The sequence below is a fragment of the Macrobrachium rosenbergii genome, chromosome 20 (genome assembly GCF_040412425.1).
Source record: "Macrobrachium rosenbergii isolate ZJJX-2024 chromosome 20, ASM4041242v1, whole genome shotgun sequence".
NCBI lineage: Eukaryota > Metazoa > Arthropoda > Malacostraca > Decapoda > Palaemonidae > Macrobrachium > Macrobrachium rosenbergii.
The window spans coordinates 27519944-27543739 of NC_089760.1; the positions used below are offsets into that span (position 1 = coordinate 27519944).

At 44.2% G+C, this 23796-nt stretch overlaps 1 protein-coding gene across 1 annotated transcript in view; it reads right to left on the bottom strand.

Moving 5' to 3' along the window:
- Positions 1-23796, bottom strand: part of LOC136849174 (uncharacterized) — a 110946-nt gene that overhangs the window by 17314 nt on the left and 69836 nt on the right. Inside the window, exon 8 of the mRNA XM_067122285.1 lies at positions 8426-8681. Coding sequence (XP_066978386.1) covers positions 8426-8681 — 256 coding nt within the window. The remainder of the gene's footprint in view (positions 1-8425; positions 8682-23796) is intronic.

A 23796-nucleotide genomic window follows, 5' to 3' on the forward strand; every position in this document is an offset into this window, starting at 1 on the left:
TTCCTTCCTGGGCCAGAACAGGGTGATCAGGGTCACTGAGACGTTCTGGTGGGAGAACTTGTTGATCATCTCTCTGATCAACCTGAAAGGTCAAAATGTGTAGACATCCAGGGCCATCCAGTCCAACAGCATGGCATCCGTTGCCCATGTGAGAAGGTCGGGGACTGGGGAGCAAGAGAAGCAGACGATGATTACTTGACGTTACGAAGAGGTCTGCAGCTGGTTTGCCCCAAAGCTTCCAGAGATCATTGCACACGAGGGAGTCCAGGGTCCACTCCGTCGGCAAAACTTGATTGCAACAGCTAAATTCGTCTGTGAGGATGTTCATTTTCCCCTGAACGAAGTGAGTGATAACCTTCACTTGGTTCTGCTCCGCCCAGAGAAGGAGGTCTTTCACCGTCTCGTACAGAGTGAAGGAGTGGGTGCCCCCTTGTTTGCGGGCATAGATTGCTACTACTTTGCTGGAAACTAGAGGAGAGAAGGCCTGGAGACCCAGGTGAATGGCCTTTAGTTCCTTCACATTGATGTGGAGAGCTCTCAGATCTACTGACCACATCCCTGAGATCTTCCAACTCCCTAAAAGGGCTCCCCAACCTAGATCTGAAGCGTCAGAATAAAATTCTAGGTTAGGGTACAGAGGTAGAAGAGACTTCCCCTCTCAGTCTTTCTATGGACAACCACCATCGAAGGTCTGTCTTAATCTCTGAGGAGATGGGGAATACAAAGGAGTCTGGTTGGGATTTCCTGTTCCAGCACGCTTCCAGATAAAACTGAAAAGGCCTCATGTGAAGCCTGCCCAACTTCACAAATGGTTCTACTGAGTCCAAGTTCCCCAGCAGACTCATCCACTGAACCACTGAGCAAGTCCTGAAGTCTAGGAACTCCTGGGGAACTTGGCCTCAGTAGAACCATTTGTGAAGTTGGGCAGGCTTCACATGAGGCCTTTTCAGTTTTATCTGGAAGCGTGCTGGAGACATCCCAGACTGTCTGGAGACATGAGTCGATCCGTTTGAGAGAGAGCAAAACCCGAAAAGTCTGGGAGTTCAGAATCATCCCTAAATAGGGAATCTTCTGGGTCAGAACTAATTGCAATTTCCGAAAGTTAACCAACATGCCCAACTCCTGCATCAGGTGAAGAGTTTTGTTCAAATCCTCCACGCACTTCTCCTCCGAAGGGAAGCGGAGCAACCAATCATCGAGATAAGCAAATGTTGACATCAAGAAGGTGAAGCCATTTCCCAAGAGGAGCGAGGATCCAAGTAAACACTTGTGGGGCTGTGGACAGGCTGAAGCACAAGGCTTGAAACTGGACAAACTTTGCCCCTAAACACAAAACGCAGGAACTTTCTTGAATCTGGATGTATCGGGACATGGATATAGGTGTCCTGCATGTCCAGAGTGACCATCCAGTCACCCTGATGGAGAGGACATGACAGAGTGGTTGGTCTCCATATGAAACTTGGTTACCAGCATGAAACAGTTCAGGGCACTGACATCCAGAACTGATCTCCAGCCCCCCGATTACTTGGGGACCACAAAGAGACAGTTGTAAAATCCCTCCGAACCACGATCCAACACCTTCTCTACCACCCCTTTGCGAATAAGGGACTCGACTTCCTAGAAAGGGTGGCAAACCTCTCGGAGAGTGCTGAGTAAGCTATCAAGTTGATCTGCTACTTGGATAAGGGAGGCTTCTCTTGGGAAGGGATGGAATATCCTTTCCTCAACACTGGGACTACCCAAGGTTCTGCCCCTCTGCGGCTCCATTCCCCAAAAAGAGGTGCAGCCTGGCCCCAACCAGGGCATGAAGGACTGTGTTCTCATTTCTTAGCGGCTGGTTTAAATGGCAATTTCTTGACTGATCTAGACGGGGGCACAGATTAGTCTGAGGTCTCGGTTGAGACCTAGATCTTCCTCCTCAAAAGGGCTGAGGCTGCAGAGGAGAGAAGGGCTCGGTTCCTGTTGCTAGAGCTTCCTTTGGTCGCCTGGAAGATTCTGCCAGAACATCGGTAGTGGATTTCTTCTGTAGGTCAGACAGGATCTCCTTAACAGTGTCTTGGGGAAAAAGAAGTTAAGTATACCTTAATTTTACCAGACCACTGAGCTGATAAACAGCTCTCCTAGGGCTGGCCCGAAGGATTAGACTTATTTTACGTGGCTAAGAACCAACTGGATACTTAGCAACGGGACCTACAGCTTATTGTGGAATCCGAACCACATTACAGCGAGAAATTAATTTCTATCACCAGAAATAAATCCTCTAACTCTTCATCAGCCGGCCGGGAGAATTGAACTCCGGCCCATCAAGTGACAGTTAGCAGCTCTACCGGCTCACCCAACGAAGAGCCAGTGTCTTGGGGAAAGAGATGGGATCTGTCTAATGCAGAGAACAAGAGAGCTGACTTCAGTGTTGTGGTGACTACTTTAGTGTTGAAGGAGCACCACAGCTCTCGCTTCTTCAAGATCCCCATCAAAAACAAGGAGGCGAGCTCGGAAGAACCATCCCTGACTGCTTTGTCTGCGCAGGACAATACCCCCAACCAGTCAGAAGAGAAATCTTTGGCCAGGACTGCTAAATCCTAGATTTTCCTTGCCAAAGCCCCCACTGTCCAACTGAGGAAGCTAAAAATTTCTAAGACCTTGAACAGGTTCTTGACGAGATGATCAAGCTCAGGCGAAGAGAAGGAAATCTTGGCTGTGGCGAACGCTGGATGACGTGTAGTGTCAACCAATCCAGAGAAGTCCCCCTGGGAGGAGGCATAGACTCCCAAGGAGGGAGCTTCCCCAGTGGCGTAAAAGCGATACTTCTTCTTGAGATGTTTAGGAGGGAAGACAAAAGTAGATTTAACTTGTTCCTTCTTCATGGCCAGCCCCTCATCTACTTCCCGAAGAACTTTATTCGATGAAGAGGAAAGCACTAACTTAGGGAGGCAAGCAACGTCAGCAGTCCGTTTCCTCATAAAGAAGGTCGAGGCTGGGGAATCAGGAGTGGCAGGCTTGAATAAGTCTGTAAAACTAGCCAGGAAAAACGTCAGAAAAGACGAATAAGCACATGAAGGAGCGGTATCCTGTTCAGGTTCTTCCTCGTCAGAAGAGACGGGGGATAAGGTGTTCTTACTCTTAGAAACGACTGTCTTCTTTACAAAGTACATGAGTTTCTCAAGCTGACGCTTAATTAGGGCTAAAGCAGTCTTCCTGAGCTGATGAAGAAGAAAGAGGCGCCAAGTGTCCTATGGTTGGCGCCGAGCGCCCAGATGCTGGTGCCGAACGCTCCACAGTTGGCGATGAACACTCCACAGTTGACGCTGAGCAGCCAGAAGTTGGTGCCAAGCAGTCAGGTGCAGAAGTCTGAAGCGGCGAAGCAGGCGCCAAGTGAGCCAAAGCAGAAGGGTGCTCTGAGCTGAGAGAGCGCTTAGCAGGTGATAGTGCTTGCTCGAAGCATCTTGTCGCTTGGAGACCAAAATAGGGCGCTCGCAACTCAAAAAGGGTTCCAGACTGTCCCACAAAGGCTGAAGACAATGAGCAAAAGAAGCGGCAGGAGGCGGAACAGCGAAACTGCTGGAAGGCTGAGGACTAACACTAGCCTCACTGTACCTCTTGACAGGAGGTGGGGAGCTGTTTGCATAGAGGGAGTGTCTCTTCATTCAAAGGCCGAGAAGCAGAACAAAGCCATTGACGCTTCTTGTCGGGACAGAAGCCATCAGAATCTGACAACAGGCGATTCACACCATAGGAGACGCCTTTCCAGTGGTGCTCTGTCGCAGCCTGGGAACTTGCAACAGGCTTGATGGAGGGGGCAACTGTCCCTGGGCAAAGCCCACTGGCCTCCCTTGGACCTCCGGTATGTCTCCTCCCCAGTGCGGGGAAGCGGGACAGGGACCTTCGTCTAGGAGCACCAGTGGGACGGGCAGCCACCTCCTCAACTCACAACACTCACTAGGCACAACACTGACACTTGGAACACTGGAAGACGCTTTCATCACAAAATCCCTGAAAGAGGTACCTAACTCCATAACAGTATTAGCCAAAAATTCAAACTTATCAAATTTCACTTTGAGAATGGCAACAGTGTTGGGATCGGAAGCACGGGAACCTGGTAAAGGAGTCTAAGGTAAAGGTGCAGGAGGGCTAAGGATGGGAGAGACAGCCTGAATGGAGAAGAAACAAAGCTATCTTCTACCACATTAGGTAAAGAAGGCATCTCCTGACTAGCTCTACTTTCAGCTCTAAGGGCTGCCTTCCTTTTTCTATCTCAGTCTAATTTGTCCAAATAGAACTTCAAAGCCTTCCATTTACTATCTTCCCAATCATGACATTCTGGACATGTAAGCTGTCTACTACATTCCTGCCCCCTACACTTAACACACTTAGTGTGTGAATCACAAGTCACTTTACTTAGTCTAGTCTTACAGCCCTCAATGCAATGTTAAACGGGAGCTGGCAGAAAATTAATTGAAGCTCTCTCCTGAGTTGTACCTATCAGTCCAAACATGGGCAGGGCCCTGTCACCTACACAAGCGATGGCAGTGGCCCCAAGAAAAAATTTGAATTTTGTTAGACTGCCGTGTAGAAAGCTAGTAGCTATGTAATTACTTGGTAAGTCACTTATATAAAAGACACAATTACATTACAAATACATATGTATCTCAACTTAAGAGACAGTTCACGGGTCTGGCCTCCTGGTAAGTTTTGAAATCTATTAGTAACAAAGACAAAAGAACCTGCAGTATAGGATTACAAGGTATTCCATTTTAATCAATAAACATATTGGAAGTATATTCAAACAGAAAAACTGTAAGGCCAAATCACAATTAACAAGCTTCTAAAATAATATCATTAACCATGAGGGACAAAGAAAAAAAAGGAAAAGAGAAAATGTGTGGTGAGTATGGCTTTATGCATTGTATGTGGCTAGTGAGGGAATGATCACCCTCTACCCACACAGATCAATGCCCCTGGGAGCAGGGGGGATGTTTGCTTCTCAGGCAGATAAACTCCTTGAGAGTGAAATGGCTGGGAAGCACACCAGCATGCAATTGGCCTCAGCATAGCTGAACCTTTTGGGTGTGGGCATGCAGGCAAGATAGCTGCCTACTGTGACTGCAACGCCAAAGAAACCTTGATGGACTTTGACAGAAGAGGAACAGGCCCCAGTCCCGTGCAGCCCTTAAATAGGCAGGGGGTGCTAAGAATCTCACGGTCTCCTAATTTTTATTCATGCTAAAAATACTATCAGAATTGGCAATTGGAAAGTGAGAATGCTATATCAAGACAGCAAAATTGAAGAGTTGGTGACAGTTTTTCAAAGTTCTGAATTAGACATTTGTGCTGTAAGAGACAAGATTAACTGGATCGATAAATTGAATTTGGGGATTAATTTACGTTTATTGACATCTGGCCGATGGGATGGAATGCATTATCAGGGAGTAGGATTGCTGCTGGGATGCAAGGCAAAGAAAGCTCTATGTGAATGGGATCCTATGGACAAGTGATTGTTGTATGCACGGTTCAAGTCAAATCATGGTAACATCAGTCTGTTTGTGTGTTATGCACCCACTAATGATGCACCTGATGAAAGGCAAGACACATTTTATGGAATGCTGCAGGAAGGAATAGGAAGAATTGCTAGACATGTTTTGATTTGCATTGGAGACTTCAATGAAATAATGGGCTGCTCAAATGAGGGATTTGAGGCTTGTATGGGTAAGATGGGTGTCGGTGGTAGGGTTAATGAAAATGGAGTAAGGTTTGGGAGTTTCTGTCTAGCAAATGACTTAGTCATTGGGGGCCCACTTTTTCAGCATCACAATATACACAAGACAACATGGGTGTCACCGTGTGGAAAATATAAAAATTAGATTGATCATATTGCTGTTAGTAAAAGGCATAGAAGCTCTTTGCTAGATGTTTGTGTTAATCGGGGAGCAGATATTGGTAGTGATCATCATCTCAGCGCTGCATAAATAAGACTTATGCTAAAAAGTCAAAGTGGAAAACCTGTTGTTGATAGGTACGATACTGATATGCTTAGAAGGGAAGGAGGAAAAGGAGGAATTTAGAATAGAATGCACAAACAGGTTTTTGGTGTTGGAAACATTGGAGGAGGGAAGGAGAAGTGTAGAAGAGATGTCAGGGGATGTGAATAAAGCTTTGCAAGAGGCTGCTAGTTGTATGATCAGGAGACTCAGATAGAGGAAAAGATATAGATGTCTGGAAGTAGCAAGAACTAAGTACTTGAGTCTGGATTCATAAGTTAAAATACTAACTAAGAGAGATAAAAGATCTGTAAATGAAAAGGTTGTGGAAACTGAAAAATTAAATAATAACAATGATGGTCAGAGTCAAAGGATAGCATATAAAGCAATTGGAGAGCTGATTCACAGTGCTGGTAAGCGTAAGGATATACCAGTCAGGGATATGGAAGGTAATTTATTAACCAAAATGTTGAAACCAGAAGTAGGGGAAAAGAGTGCTGCTCAGGTAGATTTAAATATTGATGAAGGTGAGATCAGGCTAGAAGTGGTTAAAGCAATAAAACAGTTAAAAGAATTGATAGGCACCAAGAGAGGATGGTTTATTCCCAGAAATGTTTAAAGTGGAGGAGGAAAGATTAGTATTTGTCTTGAAGACATTATTCAATGTGATATGGGTGATGGGGATAATACCATTAGGTTGGAAGAATGGTGTGATCAATAAAGTTCCAAAGAAGGGAGATCTAAGTAAAAGTGGTAACTGGAGGGGAACCACTTTGTCACCTGTAGCCTTGAAAATTTTCTGTATGATGAATAGGTTGGAGCCAGTGGTTGATGGTACAGGTATTCTGAGGGATGAACAGGCTGGTTTTAGAAAGGGGCGGGGTTGCAGTGCTTAGATCTTCATAGTTAGGCATTTAATGCAGTAAGCAAATGAAATGAAAACTCCATTAATTCTTTGTTTTCTTGATTTTGAAAAGGCCTTTGATAGTATTTCGAGAAGGACTATGGGAAAAATCATGAGGCATTATGGAATACCTGAAAAATCTGTGATGGTTATCATGAACATGCATAAGGACACATCTTGTAAAGTGATGGTTGATGGGTGTTTGAGTGATCCATTTGAAGTCAAGTCTCGTGTGATTCAGGGTGGCATTCTGTCTCCTCTGTTGTTTGTACTGGTCGTAGATTAAGTTATGAGAAGGGTTAAAAGAGAAACAGATGCAGGTACACTCTGGGGAGAAAATGTGAAACTTCTTGACTTGGATTATGCTGATTATATGGTTTTGATCTGCGAGGGACCAGAAAAGATGCAGAGTGTGTTGGACTGTCTAGTGAGTGAAGGTCAAAAGGTTGGTTTGGTTATTAACCGTGGAAAAACTGAAATCATAAATATGAATATTGAAAATGCACAGGATTGTCTACTTGAAGGCTTGGTTGTAAAGCAAGTGGATAAGTTTAAATATTTAGGTATTTATTTAGGTAAGGATGGTTCTCTGAGCACAGAATTTATGGAAGTATTAAAAAAGGCTTATCAGGCAATGGGAATGCTTAAAAATATTTGGAGTAACAGCAATTTTTCTGCACATACAAAAATAAAAATTTATAAGGTAATGGTTTAGTGTATTTTGATTTATGGGCATGAGCAATGGCACAGTACAGTGACTTCAGATAATAAATTCTTAGCATTTGAAAACCAGGCACTCAGAAGAATATTAGGAATTAACTGGAGGGATAGGATATCAAATAACAGAATTAGAGAAATACGGAGGTGCACCCAGTCGATGAGTATGTTAGGTTCTCACACGGGAAGTGGCTAGACCATGAGTATAGAAGAAGGAATAGTACGAGATACACTGGGATGGGTTGCCCTTGGTAGACGAGGTAGGGGTATGCCAAAGGAGACATGGTTAAGGACAATGAGGCAGGAAGCAGGAGACAAATGTTGGGGAGATTTTGAGGAGTTCACCCAGGACAGAATGTGGTGGTGTGAGTTCATCGAGGCCCTGTGCATCCCTGTGGGTGCCACAGGAAATGATTATGTAACACTGACAACAGATAAAACTGACAAGTATTAAAAATCAAAACAATGTTACATAAACTATGACCTGGAGCTGCAAGGTTAAATTGCAGCCTTTATTAAGCCTGCAATGCCAACTTCCAAAAGAGTGCTAAAATCCTGAAAAATGAATGAAGGGTTTATGGTACTGGGCAGTACAGAATACTAACCAACGGATGTGAAAGGTTTTCCAAAAACTTAAGAGCCATATTTCTTGATCACTCTACAACTAAACCTGGTTACCAGATACTAGATGATGGACTCCTGCATCTTAAAGAAGCCTCCTTCAACAAGTAGTATACTATGAAGGAACTTGGTGATGTACTGTATCATGAACATGAAACAAAGCAAGATGGTCATATGATACTGTAAAAACTAAGTTAAAATCACTAACCATCCCAACTTTCATTCAACATTCTTGCTTGTGATTCATTCACAGTAGTTGAATGTATGTTGCCAGTAGATGTAGGTGCTGCTGGATGCAAAGTAACATTTACTGGAGCTTCCACTTTCCTTTTACGTTTTCTCTTTTGTTTTGGGCCACCTGTCAATGGTGTTAAATTCAAACTGAAACTTGCTGGAGATAACTTTAATTTCTTCATGGATGTATTTTCCTCTACAGGTGTTTCTGGGCTCAATGTATCATTCTCCTGGAATACAAATTATTACTACAATACATAAAAAACTTTATATTACTTACAACATAATGCCCAGTAGGCAGGGTTCAAGATGAACACTAAATTTTTACATGTGAATGATAAAGACCATGCAGTTCCTAGGTTTGCTCATATATCAGCTGTTCCCAAAAAATTTCTCTATTCCAACTTTCTTTTATTCCTTTCCAGCGCAGCAATTTTGTTCATTACTGATATCAGACCTCATACTTTCAATGTTGTGATAAACAATAACATAAAGTTCATGTGTTAAATATTCAATTTTCTTTTAGTGACAGAAAACTGTACTGTCCAAATCCAACTCATATTGCAAGAAAGTGGTGTTAGGGGCTTCTTTTCTTAGTGATGACAAAGCAAAATCTTACAATGAGGCATATTATATAATTCTGGAAATACAAATAAAGGTAAAGAATTCTCCACTCTGGAAATCTACCAGCATGAAGAACCAATGAAACAGTACTGGTAAGTAATTCGTAAATTTTGTGCTTTCATCCACACCCTTAGGATTTGGTCTTGCTGTGTGCATTTCCCATCTTCCCCCCGCACCCCCCAACACTTTTTTTTTTTTTGGTTTCTTGGGTTGGTGAGCCTTCTTTGACTACCACTGCCATAGATGTGTTATATTCTGTGAGAAATGGCATAACTTAATTGTAAATATTACTGGTAAGCTTAAAATTTTTGTTTTATTTTCATCATCCATCTGCAGCAGCTGCAGATGTTATCCAAGTGTTTTCTTTTGAATACTTGTAACATTACTTGTACCATTCAAGGTTTGGGATTTGGTATATTTTTCATCTGTTCCCAGCAGATGCTGGTATTTATAAAATAAATTGTTATAGTAATTAGTATTTTACCTAGAAACATAAACCACTCTTTTATGTATGAACATTCCTCAGTGTGAACTGAAATCATATTTTAAACTTGGTAACAAGGTAGTTACTGGTGGTAGGGGGTACCTGCCAGTACTAAGCACTTTTTCCTTTGGCATCAGGGACTAAGCAGGGTGGCTTAGATGGGACTATGATAAAAGGCTCTGTATACCTAAGAAAAATACAAATTATTCTAAAAATGTTTTTTCCCATGGAAATAAAAGCCACTGCCTATTATAAAGGTGACTCATTCCTATGATGGGTGGTGGACTCACTCCTTCAGTGGGTGGTGGTCTTTCAACTGACTGGCAAGTTTAATCTCCATCCAGAAAGTGGGCTGGGGAACGATAACTCTTGTAACCTCCTGTTGGTCTAGAACAAGGATCCCACAGCATTAGGGCCTGAGGCAAAGTGAGAAAAGTCTAAATTCTCGTTCAAGTAGGAAGATCTTGGCGAACCAAGTGTTGAGCACCCAATTCATGTCCAAAGGAGAAAATATCTAGGGACTTGTGGACAACATCCCTTTGAGTAGAATGAGGTAAATGTGGTTTGGTGTCTCCACACACCTGCACTCATCACCTGTGCTACTGATAAGTTACTCAAATGCCAGGGACAGTCCCACTCCCCAGGCTCTGCAGACTCTTCCCTGAACTGTACAGCTGTCCACTTCATTGGGTAAGTTGCAATGTTCAATCACAGCATGAGGCTAGAAAGAAAGGGTGTACCTGGACACCTTGTGCTTTCCAGTGCTAACAAAGAGGTGCCAACATCAGCCTTAGGGGTAATGTCCTTCTCTGGTTGTAATGGCATTATTTAGAAACATAGTTTAGCTTTGTGTATAAATATGTCTGTTTCTGATTTTGTTATTAGTATTTTATTAATATTTTTTTTAACAAGTCATTGTTCACCTTTCCACACTAATTGTGAACCTTTCTAATATCAGAAAGAAATAGTAAGCTTTTACTCCTTCAAGTTCCTTCACGTAAGAGCTCCAAATAAACATATGAAAGAGAAGCTTTGATGTATCAGACTGTTAAGAAGGAGCCAATGACTGTGATGGGAATGTCAGTTTCTAAAAAATCCTCAAGGGAGCTATATTTGAAGTGTAAGTAAGAATATACAGGAGATAGATTCCTGTGTTTTCATGCATTTTGAGGTAACAGACATTTGTCAAAATTCTTACTAACGTCTCCTGGGAGTCACAGGAAGCACAGGAGGAAGAGCAAAATGTCAGTCTTGACTACACAGTTGATCTGGAGGAAGGAGAGGAGGAGGAGGAGGAGGAGAACTTGTAAACTTTGTCACAAATTTCTAAGTCCGGCCATCGCAAGTGCCAAAGGCACCCACACAGGTAAATGACAGAGAATATGGCAAATTTTCAAAGTAATTTGTATTTTTCCTAACTATACAAACCTGAGGTCTTTACAGAAGGAATATGCTTCAGTGCAGCTGGAAACAGCCATTTAACTTTTAAACAAGGTGGTTAGCTAGTTAACTACCGTTCGACTGGTGGGAGTCCTGCCCAACCAGATGGTAAGCATTCACTTTGCCTTTTGGCCCAGGTATCAGAATGAGGGGTGGCATGAGGTTGGCATTTAACTGTAAGACCTCAAGTTTGTATAGTTTTAACTGTAAATCGTTGGTCTTTACATAAGGAAGACTTACTTACTTGGAGGGTGGAATCTGAATAAGTCTCTAAACTGACTGGTAGTTTGCTACACATGGGTCTTCTTCCTGGTCGAATAGATCAAGGAAGAGGGCCATGCCTCTGACATGTTGAATGGCATATGGAACTGCATGTTCAACTTCTGGGCCTTTTCAAATTTGTGTGTTGTAACCAACATCATTTGAAAAGGGGCTAGGTTGAATCTGAGTGTTGAGACAATAAAGCAATGTATAAGCAGTGGGTTTGTTTTGTTGCCGGACCCTCTCTCTCCTTGCTAGAGAGAGGGCAGGACTTGCTCCTATACATCTATAGTATATAGATAATAGAATGGAACTCAATTGTGAAACTCACCTACATCAGTGCCAGTTCCAGCATATGACAGCTTACCACCTACCCTCTGCCACAGAGAGAGGAAGGTTGATGAAAGAGAAAGGGAGGGAAGGCCACTCACTCACACACACACACACACTTTCTCTTTCGCAACTGAACACCTTAGGCGAGATGCTACCTGTCCTCTTTGAGGAGCCAGGTAAGCTACACAACTTGTTGACCAGCCACCATAAGACCCAGGAAAAGTGTCCAAGGACTTGTGGGCAATGTTCCAAAGGTAGAAGGTTGTGAAGGTGGTCTGGCGCGACCACACCTCTGCCTTCAGTACCTGAGGAACTGACTGATTCTTCCTGAATGCGAGGGACAGACCAATGCCCCTGACTTTGTGAGCTCTCGCTTGGAATGTACTTGTGTCCTCCTTGCCAGATGCAGAGTAAAGTCGCCTGATTGTTTCACAAAGCCAGAAAAAGACAATGTTCTTGGACACCTCTTTTTTGGTTGAGCCAGTACTAACAAAAAGTCGTCGACACTCAGGCTGGAGATGTTGAGTCCTCTTGCAATGGTACTGCAGCAAACAGTATAGAGTAACATCTCATCTGGATCATTAGCAACAAAAGCCAGGATGAAATCGAGCGTAACTGATCCCCATCCCCTTGAGTGTTTAACGTTGAAGGAAAATCCATGAAGTTCACTCACTCTCTTCGCTGATGCTAGGACAAGCAAGAAGACAGTGTTTTTTTACTTGCAGTTTGCTTGAGCGAGATAGTATTAAGATAGGCTCCCCTCCCCTTCACCTTACCCGTGTGAGCTTGAAGCTGTTACAGGATTCTTTTGGCAATTAACAAATCAGGTGAACAGCTGGAGAAGCCAAAACCAGCTGATTATGTCTGCGGAACATCACATCTTTAGCCACTGTAATCAGAAAGCACTGATGGAATAAGAGGACGAGAGATAATAATTTTCCGAAGGCTCCTCTTGTTGGGGTCTCCTTACTGAGCCATAATAGGGCTTAATACATCCTGTGACTGTTTCTCTTGAAGGGAGGAAAGAAACACTATGTATATGCTAATAGGTTCACTTGGATGTTTATATACAAGCAAACTGAGAGACATCCATCACGGGTGAAGACTGAACGATACACTGAAAATCGTGCAATGGCCAGAAGTGGGAAAATACAATGTTACCATGTCCTTGGGGCATTGTCATATTCTTAATGAAATACAGAAATATAATGTAAAGTACATACGAGGTGTATTTATTATACATCGAGACATCAATAATATTCATAGTGGGTACATAAAGGGTACATGATAATGTAATGAATACAAGAACAGTAAAATAGTACTTAATGTGCGGTCTCACAATTCGTTTATCTACACCTCCCTCCCCCCCTCACGCTCATAGTTCCATCTTGAGTGGGCTCTTTTTCATTAAGCTTCTGAGGTTTGCGTGGGACCACCGGAGGGTTAGATGCGAAAGACTTTTCCATGTCCATGCAAGGGGCCACAGGGACATGGGGAAGAGGGTCATCACCAGGGGGTGGCACTGGACGTAGAAAGCGGCGATTACGCCACTGAACTCAGTCACTAGGGAGACGCACTTCATAGTCCCTTGATCTGCCACAGCTCATAATGACACCAACCTTGTTCCAGCAGTGGGAAGTCGGATCCTGGATCCTTACTGTTTGACCGATATTCAACCTGGGAAGTGGGCAGGCATGCTGATCATACTGTAGCTTCACTTGTTCAGTGCCGGCAGCTGCACGACAGTTGCAGTCCTCCGACTTGGCCTGCAACTCCTTTGAGAAAGACTGTGGATGAGCAGGTACACGGGTACGGAGTGGATGGCCATATATGATTTGTGCTGAAGAGCAGCCTATAATGTTGGAGGTGTTACACAGTTCCTTATAGTCTATATTGCCAGAAGGTGCTGTCTTTAGGATCAAGTGCTTGACAGATTTTACAGGAGCTTCAGCATGGCCATTGGACTGTGGGTAGTGTGGTGAAGACAACACGTGGTGAACACCCCAGCATTTCAAGAAATCCTGGAAATTTTGGCTAGTGAGTTGCAGTCTGCCATCAGTCCTAAGGAGGAGAGGGACACCAACCTCCCTGAAGTAACAACAAAAAGTCCTTATGGTGTTGGAGGCAGTGGTGTCACCTTTACACGGGACAACAACAGGTCACCCGAAGAGTTGGTCAGTGACAGTGAGGAAGGATTTCCCAGCGACACCAAAAAAGTCAGCCGGGATGGACTCAAAGGGACACATAGGGATGTCATCATTCAGAAGGGGGTTCCGCTAGAGACTAGGCTGCAATACCTGACAAGACTCACAGGCTCTGATGGTACTAGTGATGTCGGAGTCGATGCCTGGCCAAAAAACAGTCTGTTTAGCACATTGCTTTGTGGCTTCCGCACCTCGATGACTGTCACAAAGACAGGTGAGAGTGTACGGCGAAAGGCGGGAGGAACCACAATTCTTGCTCCATAAAGAACAAGTCATCATCAGTTGAAAGGTTAGGGTTCTTTTTGGTGATCGTGGCAGATCAAGGTTGATGAATTTCAGGCAGGTTCTTTTTTGATGGTCATTGTACTATTAAGAGTGATACAGTAATCTAGGTTAAATTACACTTCTGTAGGTTACGGTAATAAATTAGGCTAAGGAAAGTCAGAGTTTATTTAATAACTTCCAAATCTGTTACCATCATACTGCACCAATTGTGTCCAAGAAAAAGCCCCTAAAACGGCCTTAAGGGTCAGATCCCTGTCTGACAACCCTTGTAAAGGCTCGTGCGGTGCATGAGTCAGGCTCCTAAGAACAAGTTACATCCCACTCAGGGGACCTGAGTTCTCTGGGAGGGCAAGACCATTCGAAGCTTTTCATCAGCAAAGAAACCTCTTGCAAGGAGGAGATATCCACACCTTTTAACCCTTAAACACCTACTGGACGTACCATACGTTGACTAAAATTGTCTGTTGGGTGTCAAGTGGACGTACCATACGTCGACTAAAAATGCTTTTTTTAAATATTCGCGGAAAAATAATTATAGGCCTAGTTTGCAAAAGGTTTTAAATCACGCGCCTTGAGGGATGCTGGGAGTTCACGGATCAAGCTGTTGTTTTGTTTATAAGCGTCACCCAGACGCCGCATGTGCGAAAATTCCCTCCTTCTCGCACCAGAAAGCATCAGCGCCCGCATCGTCCGAGCGATTTTTTGACGCATCCGTGTTTTGCAGAACTTTGGCGAGTGTTTGCGTATTTGTGAGGCAACAGGACGTTTGCAGAGATGTCTCAACGTCGTCAGGACCGTGAAAGGCGCATACTGCCTGTCGGTAGTGAGCGTGTGAGACGAGTTTTAGACTGGGATGCTGGAGAGGGACCAAGTACCCAAGATGACCCAGCTTCTCAACGCCGTGTTGTGCGGCCACGTGTGACGAAGGGGGACCAAGGACCACATCCGTGCCTTTTTTACTTAATTTCCCCTAGGAAGCATCGGGGTGTCCTGAGGGGCATCCGAAAGCATTTGGGAGGCCTCCAACAAAAGGACATTGACGAGTACTTGTCGGAGCTCGATCGAGAGCAGGTGGGAAGTCCTGATTTCGGTGGCAGTTGGTCATCCAGTGATGAGGACATCACGCCTGATGTTAGTGATGACGAGTACTTGCCCCCAATGTCCGTACGGGAGCCACAGGAGGAAAGTGAATTGGAATTTAGTGGTTTCAGTGCGTATGAGAGAGTCTGAGGAGGAGGAGGAGGCCCCGATTGTGGCTGGTGGGGACGAGACAGAAAGTGAGGGAGACGGACCAGCTGGGAGGGTGGGAGTGCGTAGACGTGCCCGTGCACATGCGCGAGCACAGGCCCGTAGAAGGTCGCAACGTCGCGGCAGCTTGGGTGAAGGCTGTTCGTCCGAAAGTGATGAGGGGTGGTTGGAGGACCCCACCCTACCTAACATGCACCCATTCACGGCAGTACCTGGACTGACCGTCCCTGTGCCTCTCACTGCACTGGGGTTCATTCAGCTCTTCCTGACGCGGGAATTGCTGGAATTCCTAGTTGCAGAGACCGCAGATTACGCTCGGTACTGCCGTGAGGAACTGCAGATGACGTTGTATCGCTGGCGGGGCTGCAACCTCATGGACATGGCGCATTTTTTGGGGCTCCACATTTTTTTTGGAATGATGCCTGCTGCCGACGTCAGGCAATATTGGAGGCGGAATTTTTTTTAAGCACGCCCAATGTGCCCGGCATTATGCCCCGTGATAGTTTCCTGGCGATAGACAGGTATTTCAACGCCTTCAACCGAAGGGCTGTACCCCGGAATAACCCCGACCGCCTCATCTTAGTCCGTCCAGTGTTGGAGTACATTCGTGAACGGTGCCAGTTTCTCGTGGTTCCTTCCAAGAACCTTTCTTTGGATGAGGGGGTGATGCCATACAAAGGGCATCTCAGTATAAAAGTGTACAACCCCAAGAAGCCAAAGAAATATGGTGTAAAGTTATTTTTCATTACGGAAGCTAACACTGGATACGTCATGGACTTCTCGGTGTATTCTGGGGTCTTCTCACGCTGCATGACACTGTCTTCGGTCTTGTGGATCGTTTCCGTAACCAGGGATACCACCTGTTTATGGATAATTATTATAACTCGGTATCCCTGGCCCAGGAACTGTATGAAGCAGGTGTGCGCGTCAGTGGTACCCTTCGGTTGGTGCGTGGGCCCCAATGTCCTCAAGAGGTTTGCTAGCCATCCGCAACATCTGGCAAGAGGAGAGACAGAGTGGCGGCGGAAGGGAGATGTCTTCGTCATCTGTTGGAAGGGGGTCCGACTGTGCCCATGATTACGACGAGTCATGAGCCCATCCAAGAAGAGATCATTCAGCGGAAGAAGACACGCCGGCAGGGCCGAGTTACGTATGAGGAGTTCTGTGTCCAACGCCCTACTGTCATCGGGCACTACAACAGGCACATGGGAGGAGTTGATCTCTTTGATCAACTCATCCAGTATTATCCCTTCGCCAGGAGAACCAGGAGGTGGACACAGAAGCTCACAAATACCGCCTTCAGTTGGCCCTCCAGAATGCCTACATCCTTTACTGTGGGTACAATTCTGACGCTCGGAGGTTGATCCACATCCAGTTTCTTGAGGTGGCTGGGAATGCCCTCATAAACTTCAACCCAGAGGAGTGGCCTTCCAACACTGCCCCCCTGCCCCGAGAGGAAAGGGCAAATGTCGCTAGGAGAGCCAGCCTCGGTCTTCCTGCTCCTGCCGACGCCGCCCCTGCTACCGCCGCCCTTGAAGATGCCGCCGCCGTTGATGATGCCGCCGCCCTGGATGATGCCGCCGCCCTTGGTGATGCTGCCGCCCTCCCTAACATTCCAGTGTCCCGTCGGGTAGTCGACCCTGTGTGTCGGCTGCAGGCAGGAGATCACACACTGGAGCTCCTAGAAGGGCGTAAACAGAAACGGTGTTGGGTGTGCCATATGAATGGCAGAAGGAGAGACACCCGGTACGTCTGTCGCACCTGCGAGGTTGCACTTTGCAGGTTCGAGGAGTGTAACCGCAAGTACCACACTGTGGTTATATATTGGAGTGCGCCTACCCGAGCGACACCGGAGGGCGCAGCGGGCACGCCGTGCGGCCCATCCGCAGTAATGGGCGCTGCGTCTCCCTCCTCCGCCTGTGCCTCGTCATGTCGAGAGGATAAAAATGCAAGACTCTTCAATGGAGGAGGGAGAAAACTAGAACAGAACGAAGAGTCAGGATTACGAGTGAGTATTCTGCATTGAATTTATTTTTAGTTTTATATTTATTACAAGTTTTTATATATCTGTATTTATTGGTGTTTTGTATATTATTTCGTTTTATGCAAAAACAAAGTTTTTCACAAGCATTCCTTTTAGTTATGTATCCGTACCAAAGTAAAAACAATATAATATTATATATATGTGTATGTATGAATGTGTATATATATAGATATATGTATATGTATATATATATGTATATGTATATATATATATATATATATATATATATATATATATATATATATATATATATATATATATATATATATATATATATATATATATATATATATATATATATATTTTTTATTTATTTTTTTTTTTATTTATTTGGGTCTTTTTTTAGGTAAGCAAAAATCTAATATTTTGGTGATATTCAATCCTTTACCTGCATTTTGCAACAAACGGAAAGTCTCTAGCACAATATTTCGATTTATGGTGAATTTTGAAAAAAACTTTTTTCCTTCGCTCCTTGTGGAAATCCACTGAAAATGTCAGCATTTCTTGAGTCACCTTGTCGTAATTTTTTTGCCGTTTTATATTATTCGTTACATAAAGTGTTATACATCAAAATGTGCGCAATTTCATGTAGAATACAACAAAAAATAAATCATTCTTTTAGCTCTTAACAGTTTTCAAATATTTTCATTTAAATCACGATAACTGACAAAATTTTAACATTCGGTCAACTTTGACTCGACCGAAATGCTCGAAAAACGCAATCGTAGGCCAAAATTCTTACATTCTAATAACAATCAATCATTTACCTTTATTCTGCAACAAACAGAAAGTCTCTAGCACAATATTTCGATTTATGGTGAATTTTTGAAAAAAACTTTTCCTTAAGCTCTCTGCGCGCTGACTCCACTGAAAATCCTGGCATTTCTTGAGTCATCTTGTCGTAATTTTTTCCCCATTTTATATTATTCGTTACATAATGTGTTATACATCAAAATGTGCGCAATTTCATGTAGAATACAACAAAAAATAAATCATTCTTTTAGCTCTTAACAGTTTTCAAATATTTTCATTTAAATCACAATAACTGACAAAATTTAAACGTTAGGTCAACTTTGACTCGACCGAAATGCTCGAAAAACGCAATCGTAGGCCAAAATTCTTACATTCTAGTAACAATCAATCATTTACCTTTATTCTGCAACAAACAGAAAGTCTCTAGCACAATATTTCGATTTATGGTGAATTTTTGAAAAAAACTTTTTCCTTCGCTCTGCGCGCGCTGACTCCGCTGAAAATCCTGGCATTTCTTGAGTCACCTTGTCATAATTTTTTTGCCATTTTATATTATTCGTTACATAATATGTTATACATCAAAATGTGCGCAATTTCATGTAGAATACAACAAAAAATAAATCATTCTTTTAGCTCTTAACAGTTTTCAAATATCTTCATTTAAATCACAATAACTGACAAAATTTTAACATTCGGTCAACTTTGACTCGACCGAAATGCTCGGAAAACGCAATCATAGGCCAAAATTCTTACATTCTAGTAACAATCAATCATTTACCTTTATTCTGCAACAAACAGAAAGTCTCTAGCACAATATTTCGATTTATGGTGAATTTTTGAAAAAAACTTTTTCCTTAAACTCACGCGCTGACTCCGCTGAAAATCCTGGCATTTCTTGAGTCACCTTGTCGTAATTTTTTCGCCGTTTTATATTATTCGTTACATAAAGTGTTATACATCAAAATGTGTGCAATTTCATGTAGAATACAACAAAAAATAAATCATTCTTTTAGCTCTTAACAGTTTTCAAATATTTTCATTTAAATCATGATAACTGACAAAATTTTAACATTCGGTCAACTTTGACTCGACCGAAATGCTCGAAAAACGCAATCGTAAGCCAAAATTCTTACATTCTAGTGCCAATCAAACATTTACCTTTATTCTGCAACAAATGGAAAGTCTCTAGCACAATATTTCGATTTATGGTGAATTTTTGAAAAAAACTTATTCCTTCACTCAGCACGCGTGGACTACGCTGAAAATCCTGGCATTTCTTGAGTCGCCTTTTCGTAATTTTTTCGCCGTTTTATATTATTCGTTACATAAAGTGTTATACATCAAAATGTGCGCAATTTCATGTAGAATACAACAAAAAATAAATCATGCTTTTAGCTTTTACCATTTTTGAAATATTTTCATATAAATAATGATAAATAGAAAAAAATCAACCTTCGGTCAACTTTAACTCGATCGAAATGGTAAAAAATGCAATTGTAAGCTAAAAAACTTACAGTCTAGTAATATTCAATCAATTTCCTTCATTTTGAAACAATTGGAAAGTCTCTAGCACAATATTTCGATTTATGGTGAATTTTTAAAAAAAACTTTTTTTTACGTCCGTGCGTTACGAATTCATGCATCATTTTGTGATAATATTTTCTCTGTGTTGCTTTAATCGTTTTACAATCTGTTATATACCAAAATCATCGCAATTTAGTGTGCAATACAACTAAAAAAAATTAACTCAGCTTTAACCGTTTTGCTTACAGCGCGATTTGTATACAATTATATACGAGTTTTATTTTTTTCGCTGTCATATATTCCAATATTTATATATGATAATGATATTTTTTTTCATTTCTGATGGTTGCATACTAAACTTCAGGCAATGAGAAAAAAAGGAGCCAAAAATGAACTCTTAACCTTAAAAACTAAGAGTGCTGTGATTTTTTGAAAAAAACTTTTTTTCCGCTTCAGCGCTACCTCCCGAACGCCGCCGGCATACGGGAGATGTTTTTGTAAATAGGGCTTCGGCGTTTAAGGGTTAATGTGGGACTAGGCCCAGGCCAGCCCTATAGCCCTTTAATGCTGAGACAGAGAGAAGCTTCTCTAGGCAAAGAAAGACTAGGAAGTCCTCTACCTGCTGAATAGTGACTCCAACCGGAGAGAGACCGCGTCCACGACACCAACCACAGAAGACGGCACATTTCCCCTAATACACAGCCACATAGGATTGATGGAGATATCCATACATATCTGTCGCTGTGTGGCGAGAAAACCCTCTCGTTCACAAGAGATGCTGGATAGTTTCCAGCCCTGAAGTGCAAGACCCCACCGGCCAGTGGTCCCGTTCTTTGTGCGGTTGACACAGAAGGTCGTGCCAAGGAGGAATCTCTCTCGGTGCCTCAGAAAGCAGAGCTAGCAGGTCCGATACAAAACGGCAAGTGGCCATTTGGGAGCCACCAGGATCATTCCAAGATTCAGAGTGATCATTGCCACGCTGATCAACCTGTAAATTAGACAAAACAGGGATAGGCATAAGCATCCAGATTGTCCCATGGGTGTTGGAAGGTGTCCTCTCCTGCAGCCCATGGGTCTGGCACGACTGAACAAAACGCTTGCAGCTTCCTGTTGAGCCTGGTGGCAAACAGGTTGATGGACAGAAGACCCCAAATGTCAAACAGCCTTTCTGTGATGTCCGTGTGAAGGGACCAATGTGTCCCTACCTACTTGACCCTGGCGAATGAGCTTGTCTGCCACTACATTCCTCTTGCCTGGAATGTATCTGGCCAACAGCTCTACCAAGTGTGCTACTGCCCACTCGTGCACCTGCATCGTCAGCAGTTGTAGCAAGAGACACTAAGCCCTCTCGCTTGTTGACTTATGTGGCCACTACTGTGGTGTTGTCATTCATCATCACCACTGAGTGTCCCATCACTCAATCCTGAAACTCTTGGAGAGCCAGGAAGGACGCCTTGAGTTCCAGGATATTGATGTGACGGTGATTGTCGTTTCAGTTCCACACACCTGAAACAGAAGCATCTCGGGAGGGGGAGTGTGGAGAGACACTCCTGTTACAAGGCTCCTGTCATCTTGCCACCGGGCTAAGTCTCGTCTCACTCCTTCTGAGAGAGGAATGGGAAAGGACAGGGAGTCTCATGCCAGAGACCAGAACTCCTTCATTGTCCACTGAAAGGAACGAAGGTGAAGTCACCCGTGAGGGACCAACTTCTCTAACGAAAACAGGTGACCGAGAACAACTTGCCACTGTCAGGCTGGTTGTTTCTGCAGAGACAGGAACAACTGCTGTCTTCCTGAACTTGCTGATACAGGAATCTGAGGGGAAGACTCTTGCTGCTGCCATGTTTATCAGCATGCCCAGGTACTTTATCCTCTGCTTGGGAATGAGATCAGACTTCTCGAGATTTACTACAACTCCCAGGTTACAGCAAAATTCGAGAAAGTGATCTCTGTCCTGGAGCAACTGCGATCGAGAGCTCACCAAGACAAGCCAATCAACAAGATAACTCAACAGACATATCCCGTGTGAATGGAATCTAACTGACACAAGGGTGAACACTCGCATGAGTCAAGTTAAGTATACCTTAGTTTTACCAGACCACTGAGCTGATTAACAGCTCTCCTAGGGTTGGCCCGAAGGATTAGACTTATTTTACGTGGCTAAGAACCAACTGGTTACTTAGCAACGGGACCTACAGCTTATTGTGGAATCCAAACCACATTATAGCGAGAAATGAATTTCTATCACCAGAAATAAACTCCTCTAACTCTTCATCAGCCGTCCGGAGACTTGAACTCGGGCCTAGCGAGTGCCAGTCCACAGAACACTCGCATGAACACCTGGGGAGTGGCTGAGAGCCCAAAACAAGAGTTTCCTGAACTGGAGTACCATCCCCTGAGGATAAAGCATAGATACTTGTGAGAGGACAGATGGATGGGTATTTGAAAATATGCATCCTTCAGATCCACCGTAAGCATGGGGTCATGTTCCCGACGGAAGCGAGCATTGACCATGTTGTTTCCATTGTGAACCGAGTCTGGCGAACGAATTGTTTCAAGGAGAGAGATCTATGACCAGTCTCCAACCACCCGTTGCTTTCTCTACGAGAAAGACCCAGTTGGGTCCGATCTGTCACGACTTCCACATTGTCTTTCTTCAGCATCACCTCTACCGGTGCTCGAAGGGCAAGGTCTTTGGTGACACGGGAACATGCGTTTGGAACTGAACCAGATTGTTGGTGAGGGGTGGATGAAACTTGAAGGGGAGTAGATAGCCCTCCCGAAGGACATCTACTACCCGGGTCTCGGCTCTGTGACGCTGCCATGTTGCCCAATGGCTTGACAGGTTGACAGGCACCCCCTCACCAATGGCAGCATGTGGAGGGGAACGCCACCCCTAGCATCCTCCTCTCTTCTTCTTTCCCTTGCCTCCTTTTATAGACTGGAAGGAGGTTTGAAAGGGATGTGGCTGCAAGCCTTTCTTGGTAGGGGCAGAAGAAGGCTGGGTGTTTCCTTGGGACCCCTTCAAAGCCTGGGACTTCTTAGGGGCTGAGGGAGTGCTAGCCTGACCTGAGGGTCAGGCCACAGTGGTACATAAAGGTTTGGAGGTCCAGAGGTCTTTGCCACTGGTGGACAAAATGATCATTATCTTCTACACGACGCTTGTTCACCACAGTGTCTACCTGTTCTCTAGGAAAAAGAGGCAGAGCCTAGCAGCGATCCGTTCCTTAGAGTCAATGCCGATTCAAGGCCCACGAACTTGGATACCCTAGTTAGAACAGGGTCCCTCCTCTTCAGAAACAAATTCACCCACAGGTTTGCCGTCTGGTGGACTAGGTAGGTGACTGCCCTGCCTCCAGACTGGCACAGTCTCCCAAAGGTGGAGTCCTCTCCTGGGGTTATGGAACCCAAGGAGGCTGCAATCTTGGACAATGTGAAAGACCACAGATCCAACCAGGAGACTGCCTGGAATGCAGCCATTACAGCAGATTCCAGACTCGCTGCCTCTTGTTGTGTGAGGGTGATACCCTCCACCCCAAGTAAGAGACCCGGCCCTCGACGAACCAAGGCCAGGTCAACCTGTTTCGTTAGCAGAGACCCCTCCAAGGGTGTATAGTACCACTTCTGTCGAGGCAGAGGAGGAGGAAGTAGCTTATCCGAGCAGTCAGCACAAAGTGAACTCTCCTGCCCAGAGACCTGAGAATTCACTTGTTCTAAAACCCCTTCGGTAAGCGTGGACCAAGGCAAGCCTACCAAAGCCTTGGGTTTCTTCTTCAGTCCCCAGAAGGCTTTGAGGCGCAATGGACGATCCAAAGATGTGGCCATGGCCCCTTATCTGAGATCATCGTGTTGATGGATCAGTGCAATGACCTCTGCAAACATCCTCTGTATCTCGAGGTTGTCCAAGTCCTGGGGGAGAGGACCCTCAGGTCATTCCAGGGCACAGTCCTCCCAATCTACTCTCCCTGTGGGATGGAGAACCTAGGCAGAACCTCCAGATCCCTTCTCGACAACTTGGGCACACATCTGGGATGATTTGAGGACCAAACCCAGAACATATGCCTTCATGGCAGGGTTACGCTGGGATGTGGCATCCCAACCGTCAATCCTTCTATCCGACTCATGCCTACCAGTATAACCTCAGG